The sequence below is a fragment of the Danio aesculapii genome, chromosome 14, assembly GCF_903798145.1.
Source record: "Danio aesculapii chromosome 14, fDanAes4.1, whole genome shotgun sequence".
Classification (NCBI taxonomy): Eukaryota; Metazoa; Chordata; class Actinopteri; order Cypriniformes; family Danionidae; genus Danio; species Danio aesculapii.
Window position 1 is genome coordinate 47,694,503 of NC_079448.1, and position 20,487 is coordinate 47,714,989.

The 20,487-nt window shown below is 36.7% G+C and overlaps 1 protein-coding gene across 2 annotated transcripts; it reads left to right on the forward strand.

Annotated features, from left to right (window-relative positions):
- Nucleotides 1–1,888: 1,888 nt before the first annotated feature.
- Nucleotides 1,889–17,736, forward strand: zgc:194285 (uncharacterized protein LOC793726 homolog). 2 transcript variants are annotated; one of them, XM_056472296.1, is made up of 2 exons: nt 1,889–2,482; nt 17,326–17,736. In XM_056472296.1, exon 1 carries the CDS (start codon nt 2,005–2,007, stop codon nt 2,470–2,472), a length of 468 nt encoding a protein of 155 aa, XP_056328271.1. In that variant the 5' UTR covers nt 1,889–2,004; the 3' UTR covers nt 2,473–2,482; nt 17,326–17,736. The 2 variants fall into 2 exon arrangements, with proteins under 2 accessions (XP_056328271.1, XP_056328270.1); XM_056472295.1 differs by lacking the exon at nt 17,326–17,736 and adding an exon at nt 3,660–4,023 and having other exon boundaries at nt 1,889–2,506.
- Nucleotides 17,737–20,487: the final 2,751 nt, after the last annotated feature.

A 20,487-nucleotide genomic window follows, 5' to 3' on the forward strand; every position in this document is an offset into this window, starting at 1 on the left:
TATATACAAAATTGCAAATATTTCTGTACAGGGGCGACACAGTGGCTCAGTGGTTAGCACTGTCGCCTCACAGCAAGAAGGTCGCTGGTTCGAGTCCCGGCTGGGTCAGTTGGCATTTTTGTGTGGAGTTTGCATATTCTCCCCATGTTGGCGTGGGTTTGCTCCGGGTGCTCCAGTTTCCCCCACAGTGCAAACACATGCGGTACAGGTGTATTGAATAAGCTAAATTAACTGTTGTGTATGAGTGTGTGGGAATGTGAGTGTGTATGGGCGTTTCCCAGTGCTGGGTTGCAGCCGGAAGGGCATCATCTGCGTATAAACATATGCTAAATAATTTGGTGGTTCATTCCGCTGTGGTGACCCCTGATAAATAAAGGGACAAAGCCGAAGGTATGAATGATTGTTGGCAGAAAATATTTCCTGCTTGCTTTACACATTTGGTTTTAGACTTTGTTCTCTAAAGCTTCAAGTTCATTTCTTTAGGTTTTCGATTATCATTGTCATCTTCATTTAATTTATTATAAAGCATTTAAACCATCCATGGCCCAGACCCCACCCAGTGTCAGGGCTCTACACACTGTCACTCTTTTCCCTCCACTTGTGACACCCCTGTACAGGCATAATGCATCCTACAACGACTAAATATTCATATAGTTATAGTCATATAGATCAAGCTTTTAATCAAGCACCTTTTAATAAATAGGTGGCAAAAACAATGGGATGAAGAATGGCTGTTTAATATACAAAGAAGTGTGGGTAAAGGAAGAATAACAAGCAGAAATAGAAAGGAAAAAAAGTGAAATATAAAGGTTTAGATTTGGACATACCAGACTTAACAGGTCATTGTATAAAATGAAACATCAGACTGGGAAATGTGATCACCGTGGGCAAGACGAAACTGCGGAGCATGTCAATATAAAATGCCCAAGGGACAATAGTGAAAAGAAAATATTTATTTTAAATTCAAAGAGTTAAAATGAAGTTTAACTTGACAAAATTGCTATAAAATAAACCAAATGGGGACTGTACAGAATTAATACAGTTTTTGAAAATGACTGAGAATTTAGATAAAAGAAATGTAGGGGGGACAATGGGCTATAGGCACACTTTTAATTTCAGCCAGCCAGCCCCAGTGCTTCCGGTGAACTGTCTGTAAAATCGGCAAAGGTCTAATTTCTTTAAAAATCAGTTATCTTTACTGCTTGATAGATATACTATATAAAGTGGGCCTCAGACCGGACAAGAAGCACTGCATTAAATTCAATTTCCCCCGCCATGTCTTTAAATATGACAGTTTATTGTAACCACGTATTATCAATGGAGTTTCTGCACTCGCCTGCTGATCCTGATGGCCTGATCGGTTACACGGTTTTACGCTTTAACAGCTAAATGAATACTTACGTTTATTTAGCTGAATGTATTGTAATTACATTACAACATCAATGCTGTAAAAGGAGTCTTATGAAACAGAAAATAGTCAAATAAACCTTTCACCAGAAGTTCATCATTGGCTGTAAAACACTGCAATCAGACCCCCTTTGGTACGCCTATGTAACACTCTTAATAATTTACTTATGGTTAGAGATATTTATGTTTTATTTCTTTTGATTTAGTTTCTTAAAATGTTTGTTTTTCATGTATTGATTTTTCTGACCTTATCCTTTGTAACATTAGCTGTACAATTAATATGTATCACTGGTATTCAGGTCACACAATATTAGTGCAAATTAATGTTTTATGTATCCCCTGTTACTGACGTTAATTAAAACAAACAAACAAACAAATAAAAAAAACTAGCTGTGCATCTACCCCGTTTTAGGTCTGTATTAGCGGTCATGTGTCACACTCCTATCCAGTAGTTGGCGGTAATGCGCCTAGAAGTTGTAAGACGACGACTGTTGAGGCGCCAACGCGCTTTCTTGGTTTACTTTTAATAAAAAAGAGGCGTTTGTTTTGTCAGTCCTCTTAATTGTATATAAGCTGACCATATATTTGCTGTTCGGAATGGGACAAAAAGGTGATTTGAGTGATTTTCAACGCGGAATGATTGTTGGTGCCAGACAGGCTGGTCTGAGTGTTTCCGACACCGCTGAGTTACTAGGACTTTCTCGCACTACAGTCTCCAGGGTTTACAGGGAATGGTCAGAAAAGGACAAAACATCCACTGGCCGACAGGAGTGTGGGCGAAAAAGCCTCGTTGATGACCGCGGTCAGAAGAGAATGAGCAGACTTATTAAGGCTGATAGAAAAGCTACCGTAACCGAGTTAACCGTTCGTTACAACCAGGGGACCCGGAGGAGCATCTCTGAACGTACAACACGCCGTGCATTGAAGCAAATGGGCTACAGCAAGCAGAAAACCACACCTGAAAGTAAAACACAACCGGACGACGCTCCTGTCAACAAAGAACAGAAACCCGAGGCTCCGGTTTCCGCGGAGGCACCAGAATTAAACGACACACCTTCAGAATAACGTTAGATGGGTAAAGTTCAAACTTCCGCGTTCAGTAAGTTTGCTAATCAGCATGAAAAAATGTTATATTCGGTTATTTAGTGTTGTTGTAGGTTATGAACAGAATATACAACACGTTTAATTTCAGTAGAACTTTTAAAGATGGTAGAAAAACACTATGAAATATACTGAAGAAAAGTTATGAGTTTAAAAGGAAAGGAGTTTTAGAAACCAGTATAATTACAAAACATGTAAGAATTACATCTAGTAATCTATATAGTGATCTTTGTGTATATTTTTTGCTGTATCTTAATGATTAATATATATATATATATATATATATATATATATATATATATATATATATATATATATATATATATATATATATATATATATAATACATACATATACACATACAGTGTTTGGGTAACAACTAGTAAAATTATTTACTGTCATCATGGCAAAAATAAAATAAATCAGTTATTAGAAATGAGTTATTAAAACTATTATGTTTAGAAATGTGTTGAAGAAAAAAAATCAATCCGTTAAACATATTGGGGGGAAAACCAAGGGGGCTAATAATTCAGGGGGTTTAAGAATTCTGATTGCAACTAATAAATAACTATATATATATATATATATATATATATATATATATATATATATATATATATATATATATATATATATATATATAGATATATATATATATAGGGGAGTACATGGCACAAAGTAACGCGGGGTAAAATGTAACATGGAGTTAAGGACTTTGCTTAGGGTTAACCATGGCATGCTTCCAATGTTTTCACCAGTGTTGGCAGACGTCTTCCTGCCAATTATTGAAAAATTGAAGCAAAATTTGGATGAGAAACACAGGAGAAACCATTTTTCAGCATAAAAGTATTATTATACTCAATTTTTTTTTATCTGTGAAATTTTTTTTTACGTAAAATCTGACATTTGGGGGGTAACTCAATATTGTAATGCATTACTTTCAAAAGTAAATTTCCCCAACTTTGTTTATATTTTACACTAACACACACATACACGTATAGGTACATATCATTGTGATTTAATGTGTGCATAATAAAGTCATATTTATATATAATTATCATTATTAAAAATGAAGTAATACATGTTTTAAAAAAGTATACAGTCATATATGAACATGAATAATAGTTTTTTTTTTACCACATTACTTACAGAATATATTAAGAGCAACAGATGGCCAACTTCACAACTGGGTCCCTCCTTTAAAATGCTACTCTGCTGAAGTACACCTGAATAACTTAATTCTTTGAAGACAACGGAGATGAAAAGGATCCAGCGTTACAAATGACATTATTTATTTGCTATTTGAACAGTATTTCACATTTGGAGCTGTCAAAAACTCAAGCAGCATGTCTTTCCTACCTGTGTTTAAACTGTAATTGTTTAAAGTGTAAATTTCATACAAGTAATTTTCTTTTGCTGTATGAGGTAAATTACTTGAAATAGACACAGATGCATATGAAGCAAGCAGCCATATTTTTTTAGAAAAGCCTTTTAATAAAACAGAATGAACTCACACAGTGTTGTTGGTTTATTTATTATTGCAAGAAAGTCATGAAATACAGTATTGAAGGCCCCCATATGGGAGAAAATTACTGTAGCCTTTGTTAACATGGTAAAGAAATACATATGCAGGGCTTGGACAATGAAACTGACACATTAAAATCATATAAATATTTTATCATAGGCTCATTCTTACAATTTATTTGTGATCCTGACTACTAGATAAAATTACTAGATAAGAAAAAAAATTGATGTTAAAATCTCTACAGAGCATCTAAGTCAGGGAGGGTGTCAAACTCCTGGAGGGCTGCAGCCCTGCACGGTTTAGTTCCAACCCTGCTTCAGCACACTGATACGAATGCATCAGACCGGAAACGCAAGCTCGTGTGAAGAGTTGTGCAGTTTGCAGCGTTGCAAAGTTCAAGCTTGGTGAACTCTGACCTGCAAAATCGCATCACGTGACTGCATGAGACCAATCGCAGACCAAAACATGACCTCTCTAGACAGTAATATAAAATATGGACCAAACGCTTGTTTTGTTTGTTTTTTTAAATGTCTGATCATCTTGTTTAATCCTGCCACATTTCGCAGCACCGTATGACAGAATTTTGCATGCTCAAACTCTAGTGTGACCATGGCATTACCTGTAGGTTTCAAACAAGCCTAAGGACTCAATTAGTTTGATCAGGTTTGTTTAGAGTTGGAACTGATGCCGCAGTCACACTAGAGTTTGAGCATGCAAAATTATGTTGTACGGCGCTGAGAAATGTGGCGGGATTAAACAAGATATTACATTTAAAAAAAGCGAGCGATTAGTCCATATTTAAAATTTCTGTCCAGAGAGTCCACATGAAGCGCGGCGCACGTAAATGCGCAAATAGCAGATCTGCGTGAACAAGGTGTGCAGATGTTCAAATCCACATTTGTTGACAGTTTAGGCTACTTATCAGAATTATGGGAATTGTCAGCCCTACAATATTTAATTGTATAATTTTTTTTTTTTAGTGTTACCCAGAATTTTAAAAAAATACATATAAATACATTTTGATCATTTCCTTTAATCATTACTACTGGAACGTAAAGAGACTTTCAACCAGCACAACAAAAAATGTTTCTGAAGACAATCACCTACTGCACCTTTAACTTACAAGGAAAGAATGCAAGACTGAACTGTGTACTTATTATTGAGAAAAAGCCCCAATCAAAAGGTGAATGTCTGCAGCCATGCCTCCATTTTCAGATGTCTTCATTTCCCCACACTGACATGGAGAAGCAGTTTTAAAACGGGGCTCGAAAACTCTGGCGTAGTGTGGACAGAAGGTGTAACCGTAGCAAAACATATGCATTTTAAAACTAAAGCGTATTAGTGTAAACAGGGTCTGAGTTCAGGCACCCCTGCACAAGATCATTTCCAGGATACCTCTGTTGACTTCTTGATCCTCACTGCACACGCCAGTTCTGGAGACATTTCAGATCATAAAAAACATTTAAAAAAAAAACTGTCATTTCTACTGCACAGTGTGTCATTTGTAGGACTGGGCGATTATCGACATTCATAACCTACAACTGTGACTCTTAAGGCTGATTTATTCTTCAGCGGCAAACGCAAGGGTATTGTCCGGCACAACCTTCGTGCAGTCACATACCAGCAAACCTCTCGAAAAAATGCAACTACATGTTGCATTACATTGATGATGATTGGAAGCTGTACCAGATATGACGGCGTATTTTCTATCACAATAGAATTATTATTTACATTAAAATATGTGCAGAAGATGCAAGAAATGCACTGTTTGAAATATTATTACAAGATATACAAGAGTTGTTTAATTTAGGAGAGATACTGCTTATTTTCTACTTTTGAAAACATTGAAAATAATTTATTTTGCTTCCAAAAGTGCAAGTTATGTTTTCACTTTTTTATAAGAAACAAAGTGACTTGCTTTTAGGCATCTGTGTTTTAATTTCAGTTGTTCAACGTTGATGTTCAATAAATAATCATATAATAGATAGTGTGTTTCCCTCGATTATTTTAAAATCAAGTAATGCACCCTTCATTCAAACTTGTAATTTCATCTCTCACTGTAATATGTGAGCATATTTACTGCACAAAACCTGTCAGTGAACTATGAAGGCAAAAAAATAAATAAAATAATTGTCCTTTAATTGTAATCGAGTTAAGATGTTCAGTTAATAAAGATGTTGATTTTAGGCCAAATCGCCCAGCCCTAGTCATTTGATTTCTGTAGTTGTGTCAATTAAATTCATTACTTTTCTTTTTGGCTCAGTCCCTTTATTAATCTGGGGTCACCACTGCGGAATGAACCGCCAACTTATCCAGCATATGTTTTATGCAACGGATGCCCTTATAGCTGCAACCCATCAGTGGGAAACATCCATACACACTCATACACTACGAACAATTTGAGCTAACCCAATTCACCTATACTGCATGTTTTTGGACCTGTGGGGGAAACCCACGCAAACGGGGAGAACGTGCAAAACTCCACACAGAAATGCCAACTGAATCAGCCGGAGCTCGAAACAGCGATCTTCTTGCTGTGAGGCGATTGTGCTGTGCACCGTGCTGCCCAGTAATTAAAATCTTTACCTCATATTTTGTATTCAGGGTTTCCCTTTCTTCCACAAATGTCTTGCAATCCTTGCCCTACAGGTCCTGCTCCACAACAGCTCTAGAAAAAGCACAGGCATTAGCAATCAGAAAAGCTGATGTTACAGCTGTTTGAAAACACTTTAATAAGGAAATAACTACTTTAAAAGATGCTTTCACTCACCAAAAGTCTGCCCACTGTGAATAATCACAAAAAACGCACTTTTATAACAAACAGCTATGTCAGAAGCCTTCAGCGCGGAGGAATACAAACATGGATCCCAAACCCCCACTTTCAGTTCGGCTCAAACCGGTTTTTGTGCACGGATCTTCATTCAACTGCATTGCCATAATGCACGTGCGTGCTACATTAGTTAAAAAACACAGATATTCTACAAGAAGTGCCATAATATTCTAGTTTAATCCAAAATGAAAGATTTACAAAAGCAGTACATGTTTTCTTGGATCCATAAGCATGAATTAAGCTTTATAAGGTTAAATCAATGAACCATTATAACCAGGTTTTGTTTTGATGCGCCTCATTGCTTACACGCATTTTGAAAGCTCATTTCGACAAATATTAATATATACAAACATAAATTGATGGTTCACTATACATTGAAACTGAATTTGGTTAAAGGAAAAATAACGTGATATTGGTAGTCCAACCAGCAATGTCCTGTTGTTGTTACTTGTTTGTTTACGTTACGCTAACGGAGTCGCTTCCGAATCGTCCTGACGCCAGCCTGAAGGTGTGTCGTTTAATTCTGGTGCCTCCGCGGGAACTGGAGCCTTGGTTTTCTGTTCTTTGTTGACATGAGCGTCGACCGGTTGTGCTTTACTTTCCGGTGTGGTTTTTTGCTTGCTGAAGCCCATTTGCTTCAATGCTCGGCGTGTTGTACGTTCAGAGATGCTCCTCTGGGTCCCCTGGTTGTACCGAGCGGTTAACTGGGTAATAGTAGCTTTTTTATCAGCTTGAACCAGTCTGGCCATTCTCCTCTGACCGCGGTCATCAACGAGGCTTTTTCGCCCGCATTCCTGTCGGCCAGTGGATGTTTTGTCCTTTTCTGACCATTCCCTGTAAACCCTGGAGACTGTAGTGCGAGAAAGTCCTAGTAGCTCAGCGGTGTCGGAAACACTCAGACCAGCCTGTCTGGCACCAACAATCATTCCGCGTTGAAAATCACTCAAATCACCTTTTTGTCCCATTCCGAACAGCAAATATATGGTCAGCTTATAGAAAATTAAGAGAGTTGGCAAAACAAGTGCCTCTGTTTCATAAGATGTAAACTTTAATGCAAGAAAGCACGTCGGTGCCTCTGCCCGTCGATTTCGCTAGGAGTTATAAAGACCGCAGTGCGGATGGCGTTGTCAGGCTCCTTCCGCCGGGTGGTAAAAATAGTTCCTTAAAACTGCTTGCAGGTTGTGCTAGGCCGGAGCACTGGGTAAGTTTCAAAAATAATAAAAATAGTAATACAATTTATTAACATATATGAATAAATATATAATTAAAGAATACGCCAATAAGAGAAATATATAAATGGGAAAGCAGGTAAATAAATCAAACTATGCACTTTTATAAGTATATTAATGAAATCAAAAAGTCTCAAAACTTATTTCACTATCAAAATTCAAATGTAAACTATGTAAATGCAGTTCTGTGCTAACGTTATACGACATATAGAAATATCAAACGACCTTCAACCGTTTCAGAAATAAAAATAAAAGTAATGTAGAGCGCAGGCTATGTACAGGATAGCTTCAGTCAGACAGTAGTCTTCTTCTTCTTGTGTGTTGTTTGGCGGTTGGCAACCAGCTTTTTGGAGCATTACCGCCACCATCTGGATTGGAGTGTGAATCAGGAGTTGGCTAACTTATGCATTCCTTATAGTGTAACAAAGCGGCACAAAAGAAAAGCTCATTCCAAAAACAAACAAAAAAAAATTTACTAATAATAATACAATAAATAAACCTTCCTAAAAATACCCATTTCCTTGACCATAAGTACATTTATATTCTATTACCTAACCCTGTGTCTTTCAAAAAGTTATACACATAACTAAAACATATATCCCCCGTGCTCAACTTTAAGATATTCTCTATTTTAGGTTCCACTTGTTTTTCCTGTAACTGTGTGAACAATATATTTCTTTCTGTGTGGTAAATTGGGCATTGCATCAATACATGTTCTATAGTCTCCTGGTTGTTATTACATTCACACATCCCATCTGCATGTTTATTGATCATGTGTAATGTACTATTGAGTGCTGTGTGATTAAATCTCATTCTTGTGAACTTGTCTTCTTCCTGTTTGCTTTTCCTTGTTTCCCTACCTTTTCCAACTTTGTTCTGTATGTTGTAATATTGACGTCCTGTACTCCCATTATTCCATATCTGTTGCCATTTTCCCAATACTTTAGTTTTAACAATACTTTTGATTTCTGACTTGCTGTATTTGATGTTAATGTCTATTGTAGTTTGCTGTGCTGCCTGTTTTGCTAATTTGTCTGCCATCTCATTCCCACTGACCCCTATGTGCGCTGGTACCCACAACAATGAAATGATGACTCCTGATTTTGAGATTATTTCCCATCTGCACTATTTCATAAATGATGTCCTGCCGTGACTCTGATATTAAATTTTTTATACTAATAAGTGCTGAACTTGAATCAGACGCAATGACTACTTTAATTGGTTTATTATACTCAACCCACTTTAGAGCCAACCATATCGCTACCAATTCTGCTGTATACACTGCTAAATTATTATTAATTCTTTTTGCAGCCTCAATCTTTAACTTTGGAATAGTGTATGACACTTCTACCCTTTGTCCAATTCTTGATGCATCTGTGTATATTACAGTTGTTTCATTGTATTTTTCGTTTATATAATTTTCTACTCGTTTACTGTCGATCTCACTTTCTTGTTTTTCTTTCAGTATTTCAAAATCAACTTCCAAATCACCAAGCAGCCATGTGGGAACCACTGGAAATACTATAGTGGGCGAAACTGTTAGTGTGTCTATTTCCATGTCATTTATTTTATTTCGTATAATCCATCCATAACCTTTAACATCCTGTTTCTCTCGTTCTTGACCAGTAGTCTTCTATTTTTTCTTGTTCAACTCCTTAGGAGCATTTCTTCTTCTTGTGAGTTTTATTGGCGGTTGGCATACAACTTCTAGGTGCATTACCGCCACCTGCTGGTTAGGAGTGTGGGCCATGATCGCGCTTTCTATCCACCTTTAGAAAAGTTGAAAAACAAAACAAAAATGTCCACCTACACCACTTATATCTGAATTCTTTTATCTAATTTAGACATTTTTTAAAAAAGAATTAAAAATTCTATTCAGTCCTCATCTGGCTTGTTTTTTTAACATTTTAACCAAATTAAAATTCATATTAACTCTTTTCAAATAATAAAAAAATACTTTCCTTTCCCTATTGTACTTTGGACATATCATAATAACGTGTTCACGGTTTCTTCTTGCCCCCAATAACCACATTTTCCAGTCTTATGTTGTTTCATTTTGTATAATGTACTGTTGATTCCTGAATGTCCAAATCTAATTTTTGAAATTATACTCTCTTCCCTCCGACTTCTACTTGTTTTTCTTCCTTTATCCACATTTCTTTGTATATTAGACAACCACCTCCCATTTTTTCCTTCCTCCCGTTGTTTTTTCCACCTATTTTTTAAAAGTCGCTTGATTAAAACCTCTATCTTACTTTTACTATATTTTACTTCCATGTCTATAATTGATTTTCTTGTTACTTCTTTAGCGCCTTCGTCTGCCAACTCATTCCCTGTTATTCCACTATGAGCTGGAACCCAACAGAACTTCTAATCCCATCATCTGAATGCATTATAATGTTTGCAATATCTCAATCAATATATCCTTTCTGCTTTCAGAATGTCCAATCTCTAATGTCCCTTAGGAGCATTATCACCACCTACTGAATTTCACAAATAGTTTTGGGTTTCCGTTTTCCAATTTCAGTATCTATCTATCTATCTATCTATCTATCTATCTATCTATCTATCTATCTATCTATCTATCTATCTATCTATCTATCTATCTATCTATCTATCTATCTATCTATCTATCTATCTATCTATCTATCTATCTATCTATCTATCTATCTATCTATCTATCTATCTATCTATCTATCTATCTATCTATCTATCTATCTATCTATCTATCTATCTATCTATCTATCTATCTATCTATCTATCTATCTATCTATCTATCTATCTATCTATCTATCTATCTATCTATCTATCTATCTATCTATCTATCTATCTATCTATCTATCTATCTATCTATCTATCTATCTATCTATCTATCTATCTATCTATCTATCTATCTATCTATCTATCTATCTATCTATCTATCTATCTATCTATCTATCTATCTATCTATCTATCTATCTATCTATCTATCTATCTATCTATCTATCTATCTATCTATCTATCTATCTATCTATCTATCTATCTATCTATCTATCTATCTATCTATCTATCTATCTATCTATCTATCTATCTATCTATCTATCTATCTATCTATCTATCTATCTATCTATCTATCTATCTATCTATCTATCTATCTATCTATCTATCTATCTATCTATCTATCTATCTATCTATCTATCTATCTATCTATCTATCTATCTATCTATCTATCTATCTATCTATCTATCTATCTATCTATCTATCTATCTATCTATCTATCTATCTATCTATCTATCTATCTATCTATCTATCTATCTATCCATCCATCCGTGTGTGAATGAGTGTGCATGGATGTTTCCCAGTGATGGGTTGCAGCTGGAAGGGCATCCGCTGCATAAAACATATGCTGGATAAGTTGGCGGTTCATTCCGCTGTGGTGACCCCAGATTAATAAAGGGACTAAGGCCAAAATAAAATGAATGAATGAATGAATATTTCCTTCATTATAATAAATCCATTATATAGATTAAACCTGTCCAGTTTAGATCGTTTAGCAAGGCCAGCAAACGAAGATCTGCTTTATTGTTTCTGTCAGATAAATGACTGATCATCTGATGACTGAAAACTGTTCAGTCTATTATATCGAATGTCGATCAGAAACAACATACACCTCATTCGCCCGTATCGATCGCCTTATTTGTGAAATAGTAAACACTATTGTCTATTGTGTACATTATTTAGTAACAATATATATATAAACATATTGATGACGATGTCCTAGAAGACGTTAATAACATTAACATCCGTCGTAACTATAGGGGAAATACCAACCTACGTCACACATGACATACACATTACCTGTTTTTGATTGCAGCAATGATTTGATTTCAGCAAAAACAGTTCAATATGGTGAATTAATCTGCGGACACTGAATGATTAGAATGAAACGTAAAAGTGTAAGTTCACATACCCTGCTGTACAGGTGCAGTTCGCTGTCAGAATGCAGTCGTTTTGCTTGTTGATGATTAATTACCCAGGCCTTGTACAGTTCTGTCTTCTTTCCTTGTCTTTGGCTAGGCAGAACCTCGGTTTTAGCACTACAAAGTGTTGAATCTGGTAATCATGAAACATTATTCTTGCACATGACCACACACAACAAAATTGTAGGCATCCAAAGACTTGTTGGACTTTAACTTTTCTCTTGTAAAAACAGTAGAAGTTTAACTGAGATAGTTTTATATTTCTGGGTTGGATGCTTGGCCATTTCATAGTATCCGATATCCATTGGAAGAATGCTATTGCAAATGGACCTGTCAGAGGAACGTCGCTCACTTTAACATTAATTTTGCTGAATAACTGTGCTTTTCACTGGGTGACAAGCTGTTATAAGTAAATTATATATATATATATATAATAAGTAATCAATATAACTTATCTCTAATACAACAACAAACTCTGTACCGCATCAGATGTCATTCCCTCGCTGTAAATGCTAGCGTGTGTGGCTCTGCGGGTCTGCAGCTGGATATTATTGGCTGATGCTGCACTCACTGAAGCCCAGGGCGATGGAACACAACAGGTCTTTTCTGGAGGAAACCCACGCCAACACGGGGAGAACATCTTTATTTATTTAATAAAATCTTTATTTTAAATTTAAAGTGTGACAAAATTGCTACAAAATAAGCCAAATGGGGACTGAATAAAATTTGTAATAGTATATTTGAAAATGATTAAACCACATAAAAGAAATGTGGGAAATGTATTTTTCCTGTATGTGCTATTCCTAACCAGCAGTTGGCAGTAATGCGTCTAGAAGTTGTATGCCAACCGCCAAAAAACACTTCAAAAGAACAGTGGCGAGGCGCAGATTCTTGTGCCATTAGTGATAAAACAGAGGCACTTGTATTTTCAGCTCTTTTAATTGTATATAAGCTGACCATATATTTGCAGTTCGGAATGGATCAGAAAAATAATTTAAGTGATTTTCAACGCGGAATGATTGTTGGTGCCAGACAGGCTGGTCGTAGTGTTTCCGACACCGCTGAGCTACTAGGACTTTCTCGCACTACAGTCTCCAGGGTTTACAGGGAATGGTCAGAAAAGGACAAAACATCCACTGGCCGACAGGAGTGTGGGCGAAAAAGGCAACGCAGAAAGCAGAAAACCCCACAGCAAAGAAAAGCACAACCGGACGACGCTCCTGTAAACAAAGAGGCTCCGGTTTCCGAGGAAGCACCAGAAATAAACGACACACCTTCAGAATAACGTTAGATGGGTAAAGTTGGCTTTATACTCGCACATTCTGACCTCCGCGTTCAATAAGTTTACATGAAAAAATATATATATTCATCTCTTTATCGCTGCAGTTATGAACAGAATATACAAATTTATTTTTAGTAGAAAAACACTATGTGTGAAATACTGAAGAATTTTTAAAAAATTATTTATAAAAAATATATATATTTTTTATTTTACATTTTTTATTACATTTTTTTATACTGGTTTCTAAAACTCCTTTCTTTTTAAACTCATTATTTAAGTATGCTATAACATGATTTAAAAAAAAAAAGGTTTTAGCTGGTTGACCAGCCTGGTTTTAGAGGGGTTTTGGCCATTTCCTGGCTGGTTTCCAGCCTGGTCTAAGCTGGTCAGGCTGGAAAATGAACGTAATATTGAAAGATGAAAGTTAAATATGTAGTCAGACATTCAGGTACAATAGGATAAGATGTTATCATGATATTTTGCCCCCGATAATGACAGATCACAGCCCACGGTTTGGAACACACGTGACCCGCGGATTAGTATATATATTTTTTTACTTGTAGATTAATCCTAAAATTGTAACGATAGCAGAGAGATCGCCTCTGTCGTCATTCAAATCACATGTATTAAAGCATTTAGGCTTTCCTATGAAATATAATGATTACAGAAGAAGTTGTGGTGGGTTATTCGGGATATGATGGGTTTCATTAAAGGTGTTTTCTGTCACTACTTGTTTAGCCTGCATTAATGCATTTAGTGTGAGCTGCACAATTAATAATTAAAAGATCAGGATCTCAACTCCCGCGCAACAGGAATGCTAAATGGTATTGATTTGCATCTGTTTATTAATCCTTCGAATCACTGCAAATCAAGAAAGAGATTCAGACTTTAGTCTTTTAAGTTAGTTATGAAGTTACAAACAGTCAAATAACATATAGGTATAACACTGATGTTCATTGTAAAGATTAAAATCACTGTCATATGCATTTAACGATTGTAGGCAGCAATTACATTATTTAACTAAAAGGTGGTGACAACCAACCATCAAAAATATGCCACTGAATAATTCATTTCATTGCTGGATGTGTCATTTTTTTTTTTTAAGTTTTATGAGTGAATGACCAGCCTGATCTCACGTGAAAACTTAAGTATTTTACGTTTTGTCAGTTTAGTGGCTAATTCATACGAGTTCAGTCGTACAAAATTGTACGATTTTAAAAAGGAGGCGTGGCACCTAACCCCACCCCTAAACCCAACCGTCATTGGGGGATGAGCAAATCGTACTAGATTGTACGAATTCTCACGAATTAGCCACTAAATCAAAAAGTGACGAATTGCCGTGAGATTGTGTTGGAATAACTGAATCATTTATTGAAAATGAGACTAAAAATAAATATGGGTTGTGCAAATTATAATGTTAGATTTCTACATTTAGCGTTATCAGCAACAGTAGTAGTAACAGTGATTTATTATTTTTTTTTCACAGTGCTGAATACTTTACATCTTATTTTTATTCAGCTGATTATTTCTTCATTTTATTTTTAATAAAATTACAGCTTCTAAGTTCTGTTTGTTAAAACCAAAAGTGTCTTGCAGTGCTGTTTTTGTAATAAATAGAAAGCAAATTACATTTGTCTCTGTTTAGCTGATCTGAAAAATGTGACTAAAAACACCATGTGATCCGAACCATGAGATTTGTGATCCGTTACACCACTGATCCACAATATATCATGATATTTGTAAATGAAGAGGGAAAAATGCTCATATAAAAAGCATGTATAGTAGAATTGCAACATTGAAATATATTTGATCCGCCATTACGAGAAGTGCCACCTCATGCATATCGCTATTTCGTCATGCCCCTACGACTGATCTTAATCAGACTTAATCTTAATCGAATCACGATACGTTTTGATTAGCTACTCGCAAGAGGCTGTGATATAAAAAATATATGTATTATATAATTTCCTCCACCCAGAGCAAATGCGTGACTGCCGTCTGTGTGTGACAGTCTTACTAGCCAATTAAGCGACCACACTTTTATTTTGCCCAGTCAAAATTACCCAACTGAACTATGCAGAACACCTACAATAAAAAACAAACAGGAACGTGCGGACGAGTGGGATGATGGCGTCTGCCGCTTCAGAAGCATTAATAGATTAATTCATATAAAAGAAAAACAGCATGTCGGTATTATGGGAATATTTTGGTTTCAAAGTCACAGACACCAAACAAAAATGGGTATTTTGTAAGAGCTGTCGCAGAATTGTTCCCACAGCACGAGGAAATACAACAACCAAGTATTGTCAGTGACACTTAATCTAGTAGCTAGCAACAGCAAAGTACAATTTCAGAGTAGTTTGCAGCTGTTACACCATATGAAAATACATCACGAAGGCACCAAGAGATAACGAACGCCAAAACTCACTACTGTTTGCTTCAGAGAAAAAACTTCGATTAATTTCTGAATATTTATAAACAAATTTGAATAAAATTTGGAGTTAATATATTTTCATTACCTTTTTTAACTAATACACACTGCATTTTAGCAGTAAGAATTGACTCTCACTAAGCCACACCCAAAAACCGCCACCCACCAATTGTGGCTTAGCAACCGTAGCTACGTGCAGGGGCTCTGTCAAGCTTTCGAGCGAGGGAAACAGGCCAACTCGTTGTGCATATGGATTGTGCAAATCTGACACCCGTTGTCCTACAAGTTTGGACTGGATGGTGGAATATTTTTCCCTTTTCAAAACCAAAAACCCAAGAGGAGAAATGCCAGCGTGGATCAAGCTCTGTGAGGGGCGCTAAAGGAGCAGAGATAAGCTTTTTTTTTTTTATATTCCTGACACATTTAGTAATAGACAGACGGCAATAACTCACACACCTCTTACCCTAAACAGATCTAAACTGAGTTTCCTACAGAAATACAAAGCAGGTTCTGTTTCGCAGCGGTCTTTTTCTTTTTTTTCGCTCGATATTATGAGCAAAGCTGCGTTTAAGCCTTCGCCATAGTAAATTAGTCACACTAATATTGAATAGGTCATGATGAGTTATTGATCCGAAAAATACAAATCTGTTGCTCACTTTACTGAACTTCATATTTCCATCTGTTTCAAGCTACGAATATTTGAAATTACAAATCAACAGAACAAAACAGAGATGTGATCACCAACTGAGCACTTGCGATCAATATACTTCACCCGCAGCTGTTTTTCATTAATTTATATAGAGCACACAAACACACTGACAGTAATAGGTAACCCATTGTTATGGGTCAATGATGCTAATATTTGGCACAAGTACATCAGTTTCCCCTTTCTGGCTGCTCTTATTATGAATGAACTATGTAAAAGCTCTGTCCATGCGTGTTTCCTCGTCAGCTCGTAACGCTATATTTCATTGCACAACACTAGTCTATCAGGCTTTTTGGCTAAAAAAAGAGAAATCTTGGTTTAATTAGTTAATATTAGGTTATTTTTAGGTTATTTTTTAGTTTTCACCTGCTATGCATGAACTATGTTGTTGAATGGTCAGCATATGAGGCGGCTAGGCTAGGCTAGCTTCAATTTTGATTGAATTATTCTCTTATCGGTTGCCTATTAAGTCGTGAATATACCCCTGTAATGCACACTGCAGTCCTTTTTTGTCTGGCTTTCTCAGATATCTCAGCTGTTCCCCAAAAATGACATTATATCCCTGGCAATGTCTGACACTGGCACATGCACATTGTAAAAGTCGTGCCAGGCACGAAAGCTTGACAGGCGTAGCAACAGTAACTAAGGAGGGCGGGGCTTAGCGAAGGGTCAATTGAGCTGAAGCTTGACTACAAAGTTAAATCGCAAATCAAATCGCAATATCTGTTTTTGCAGATGTTGTGATGTGACTATTGTGAATGCACACACTGCGATATCGATGCTGAAATGATATATTGTGCAGCCCTAATATGTAATATGAATACTTATGTTTTATTTTTGCCACATTATTTACAGAGTGTATGCACGAGCAACAGATGGCCAAATTGAGAATTGTGAACTTCACCACTGGGTCCCTCCTTTAAAATGCTACTCTGCTGAAGTATACATGGATAAAGAAATCCTTTGAAGACGACGAGGATGAAAAGGAACCAGCATTACAAATGACATCCTTGTTTTATGTGCTGACAGATATTTGAACAGTTTTTCACATTTGGAGCTGTCAAAAACTCAAGCTTGGCTTGTCTACATGTGTTCAAACTGTTTAAAAGTGTACATTTTACATAATTTGTAGCATTTTACTTTTATTGTAGTACTAATTCAAGTAGTTTAGAATTAGACACCGATGCATATGAAGCAAAGGCTGCACATTTAACAGCAGCCATCTTTTTTTTAGAAAAGCCTTTCAATAAAAACAACTCGCACAGTCTTGTTGGTTTATTTATTATTGCAGGAAAGTTATAAAATACAGTATTGAAGGCATCCATATGGGAGAAAATGACTGTAATCTTTGGCTCTTTGTTAACATGTAAAGAAATACATATGCAGGGGTTGGACAGTGACATCTACATGGACATTAGTGATCAAATTATTTGCCTTAATCTGAATAAGACAATAATATGGTTAAGGTGTTTACATGAGTTGCTTTTTGAATGTTTCTTTCATGATCCTATTATGTTATAGCACATAATTTCATTAAAGTCATTGCGTTACAGCGCTATCCACATTTCTCCGGAGTTTCAAGTAATTTGGGGTGTTTGATTTTTAATTTGTTGACTTTAACTGTGGTTTGGCACTTTTACTTTCATTCAGGAACATTTCAATCATGTCCCCGTGAAAAACGAGATATTGGATGGGAGTATATACTGCTGGACAAGTGTAGTTTTAATGGAATTTGATGCTGTGCACACAGCATGGAGAAAAATAACCCCTCAACATTTCGCAATGCAGGTGTCTGTGGTCCTTTACCGACTCAGTAGGTGCAGAGAATAGTGTCAAACAGCAGTGTGTGTATACACTATCCTGTTGCAAAATGCGGCAAAAATCCTACACGACGGTAATAGTTTGATTGTTGTGTTTACATGTCTGTATTGCACTTCAATAATGCGACTAAAATCGGCATACTCCACATGTCTTAATTCAATTTCTGTTTAGTTTGATGACTTTAGTCAGATTAAATGAATCAAAAATCACTGTTTACATGGTAGACTCTTAAACAGAGTATTGTCTTAATCGTATCGATGTCCATATAAACATACTGTAATGAACCTTATTGACATTTATGTCCGTCAGAAAAACACCACACACGCTGTAATGTACAAAAGAGAAATACTTTACTTACTTTTAGAACAAGGGCCATTTAGATGCGGGCACCAGGGCGAGAAATACAGGCGTCATAGGCTACACGCGATTATCACGCCCATTTCTTACACACAGTGAGTTCAACACACCACTACAACAGTGTTTCAAATAGCACCCAACACCTCAATCTACACTGCACACAAAATTAAGACACATTCCCCTATAATCATGTATCCCCCTCACCCGCCTCCCGCACTAATCACCTTTCACGCACACAAACACAGTCCACGTACAACAGGCATAAACAAATAAAGGTTTAAAAAAGACTTCCCTTCACACAGCCTTTGAGACACAGCCAAAGAGAAAGGCACCAGCGTTATCACACGGAGCAGGACTGGGTCACGTCCACGATCACACAGGCCCGTTGTAAGATTCGTCCGTCCGCTGCTTGGAGGCGTGGCCAGGATACTCAGTCAGTTTATTCATAAAATGTGGAGAAGGCGGGGCTAGACTCCACGGTTTACCCACCAACATAGGACTGGGTCAAAAGAGAGGCTTAAACCCAGGTAGTGGGCAGCTAAACATTTATTATCCCCCTCTAACTCAACTATCTCACATAGGAAGCCGTCTAGCTAACTATCTTCATCTCCTGAGGGCATATTGCCCCCGAGAGACAGCTCAGCGAAACCCACAACTCACCACCTCGGAGCTCGAGTCTTTTTCACGCACCCCTTTTTTTAAAGAGTCTCATCATAAGCGGTCCACAGGTGAATTCACTCAGTAAAGTCACATGGTCCTGCGATCTCAACATTCCACAATACTCACTGAAACACTTGGTTTTAGATCACAATAATTCATTAGTAAGGTGTAGGGCCAGATGGTCCTTCAGAAGTCCTTGGCATTGATATGCCCATCTAGCGCAAGTATTGGGCCTTGGGAATGCCATGATATTCCAGCACAAACCATGATCCACCCCCATGCCTCACTCTTAGCATGCGACAGTAAGGGTGATACGCTTCTTTGGGGCTTCTCCACACCGTAACTCTCTTGGATGTGGGAAAGACAGTGAAGGTGGACTCATCAGAGAACAATGCATGTTTCACTTCATCAACAGCCAAAGATTATCATTGCTGGCACCTTTGAAACTGACGTTTGGCATTGGCATGAGTGACCAAAGGTTTGGCTGTAGCAGCCCGGCCATATATAATGACCTTGGGAAGCTCCCGAAGAACAGTTTTGGTGGAAATCGAAAGAGTTGAGATGCACATTTAATTCTTCAGTGAGTTGGGCAGCTGTGGTAAAAAAAATAAAATAAAATAAGTTCGCATCCGAGCAGCTCTTTCAGACAACTTCCTCCTGTGTCCACAGTTACTCCTGTTGGGTGTGGTTCATCCTTCTTGGTGGTATGATGACTAGGCATGAGACGATAACCATTTTAGGACAACAGTATCTCCAGAAGAAAAGATATCTACAGATGCCGTTTTAAATTGTAAATAAGTCTTTTTGAAACTAATGAAGACAGCAGAAGTCAATGATTCATTTGAATTATTTAGCAGGACATGTTAATATTTTAAATGTTTCTTAAAATAAAGAACATTTTAAAGCAGTGATCACAATACTGTCACACCGTGATGTTTTTATCCAAGGTTATCATACTATCAGGATCTTATACCGGCTCATGGTGACATAACCCTGGATACATCTCAATGGCTGTCTTAGTCACAAATGCGCCAGCAAGATGCGCACCAAGTATAGCGTCAAGTATAATGTATGCATTGCAATATTTTAAGCAAAACTGCCTGCAAGGTCTGCTAGGGTTGAGCACCAGGTATCAAAATAATACGGATTTATGTACACAAATATATATGAATAAATAGA

Coding starts and splice junctions, on each gene's coding strand:
- zgc:194285 (XM_056472296.1), top strand. CDS start 2,005: ATGGGACAAAAAGGTGATTTGAGTGATTTTCAACGCGGAATGATTGTT.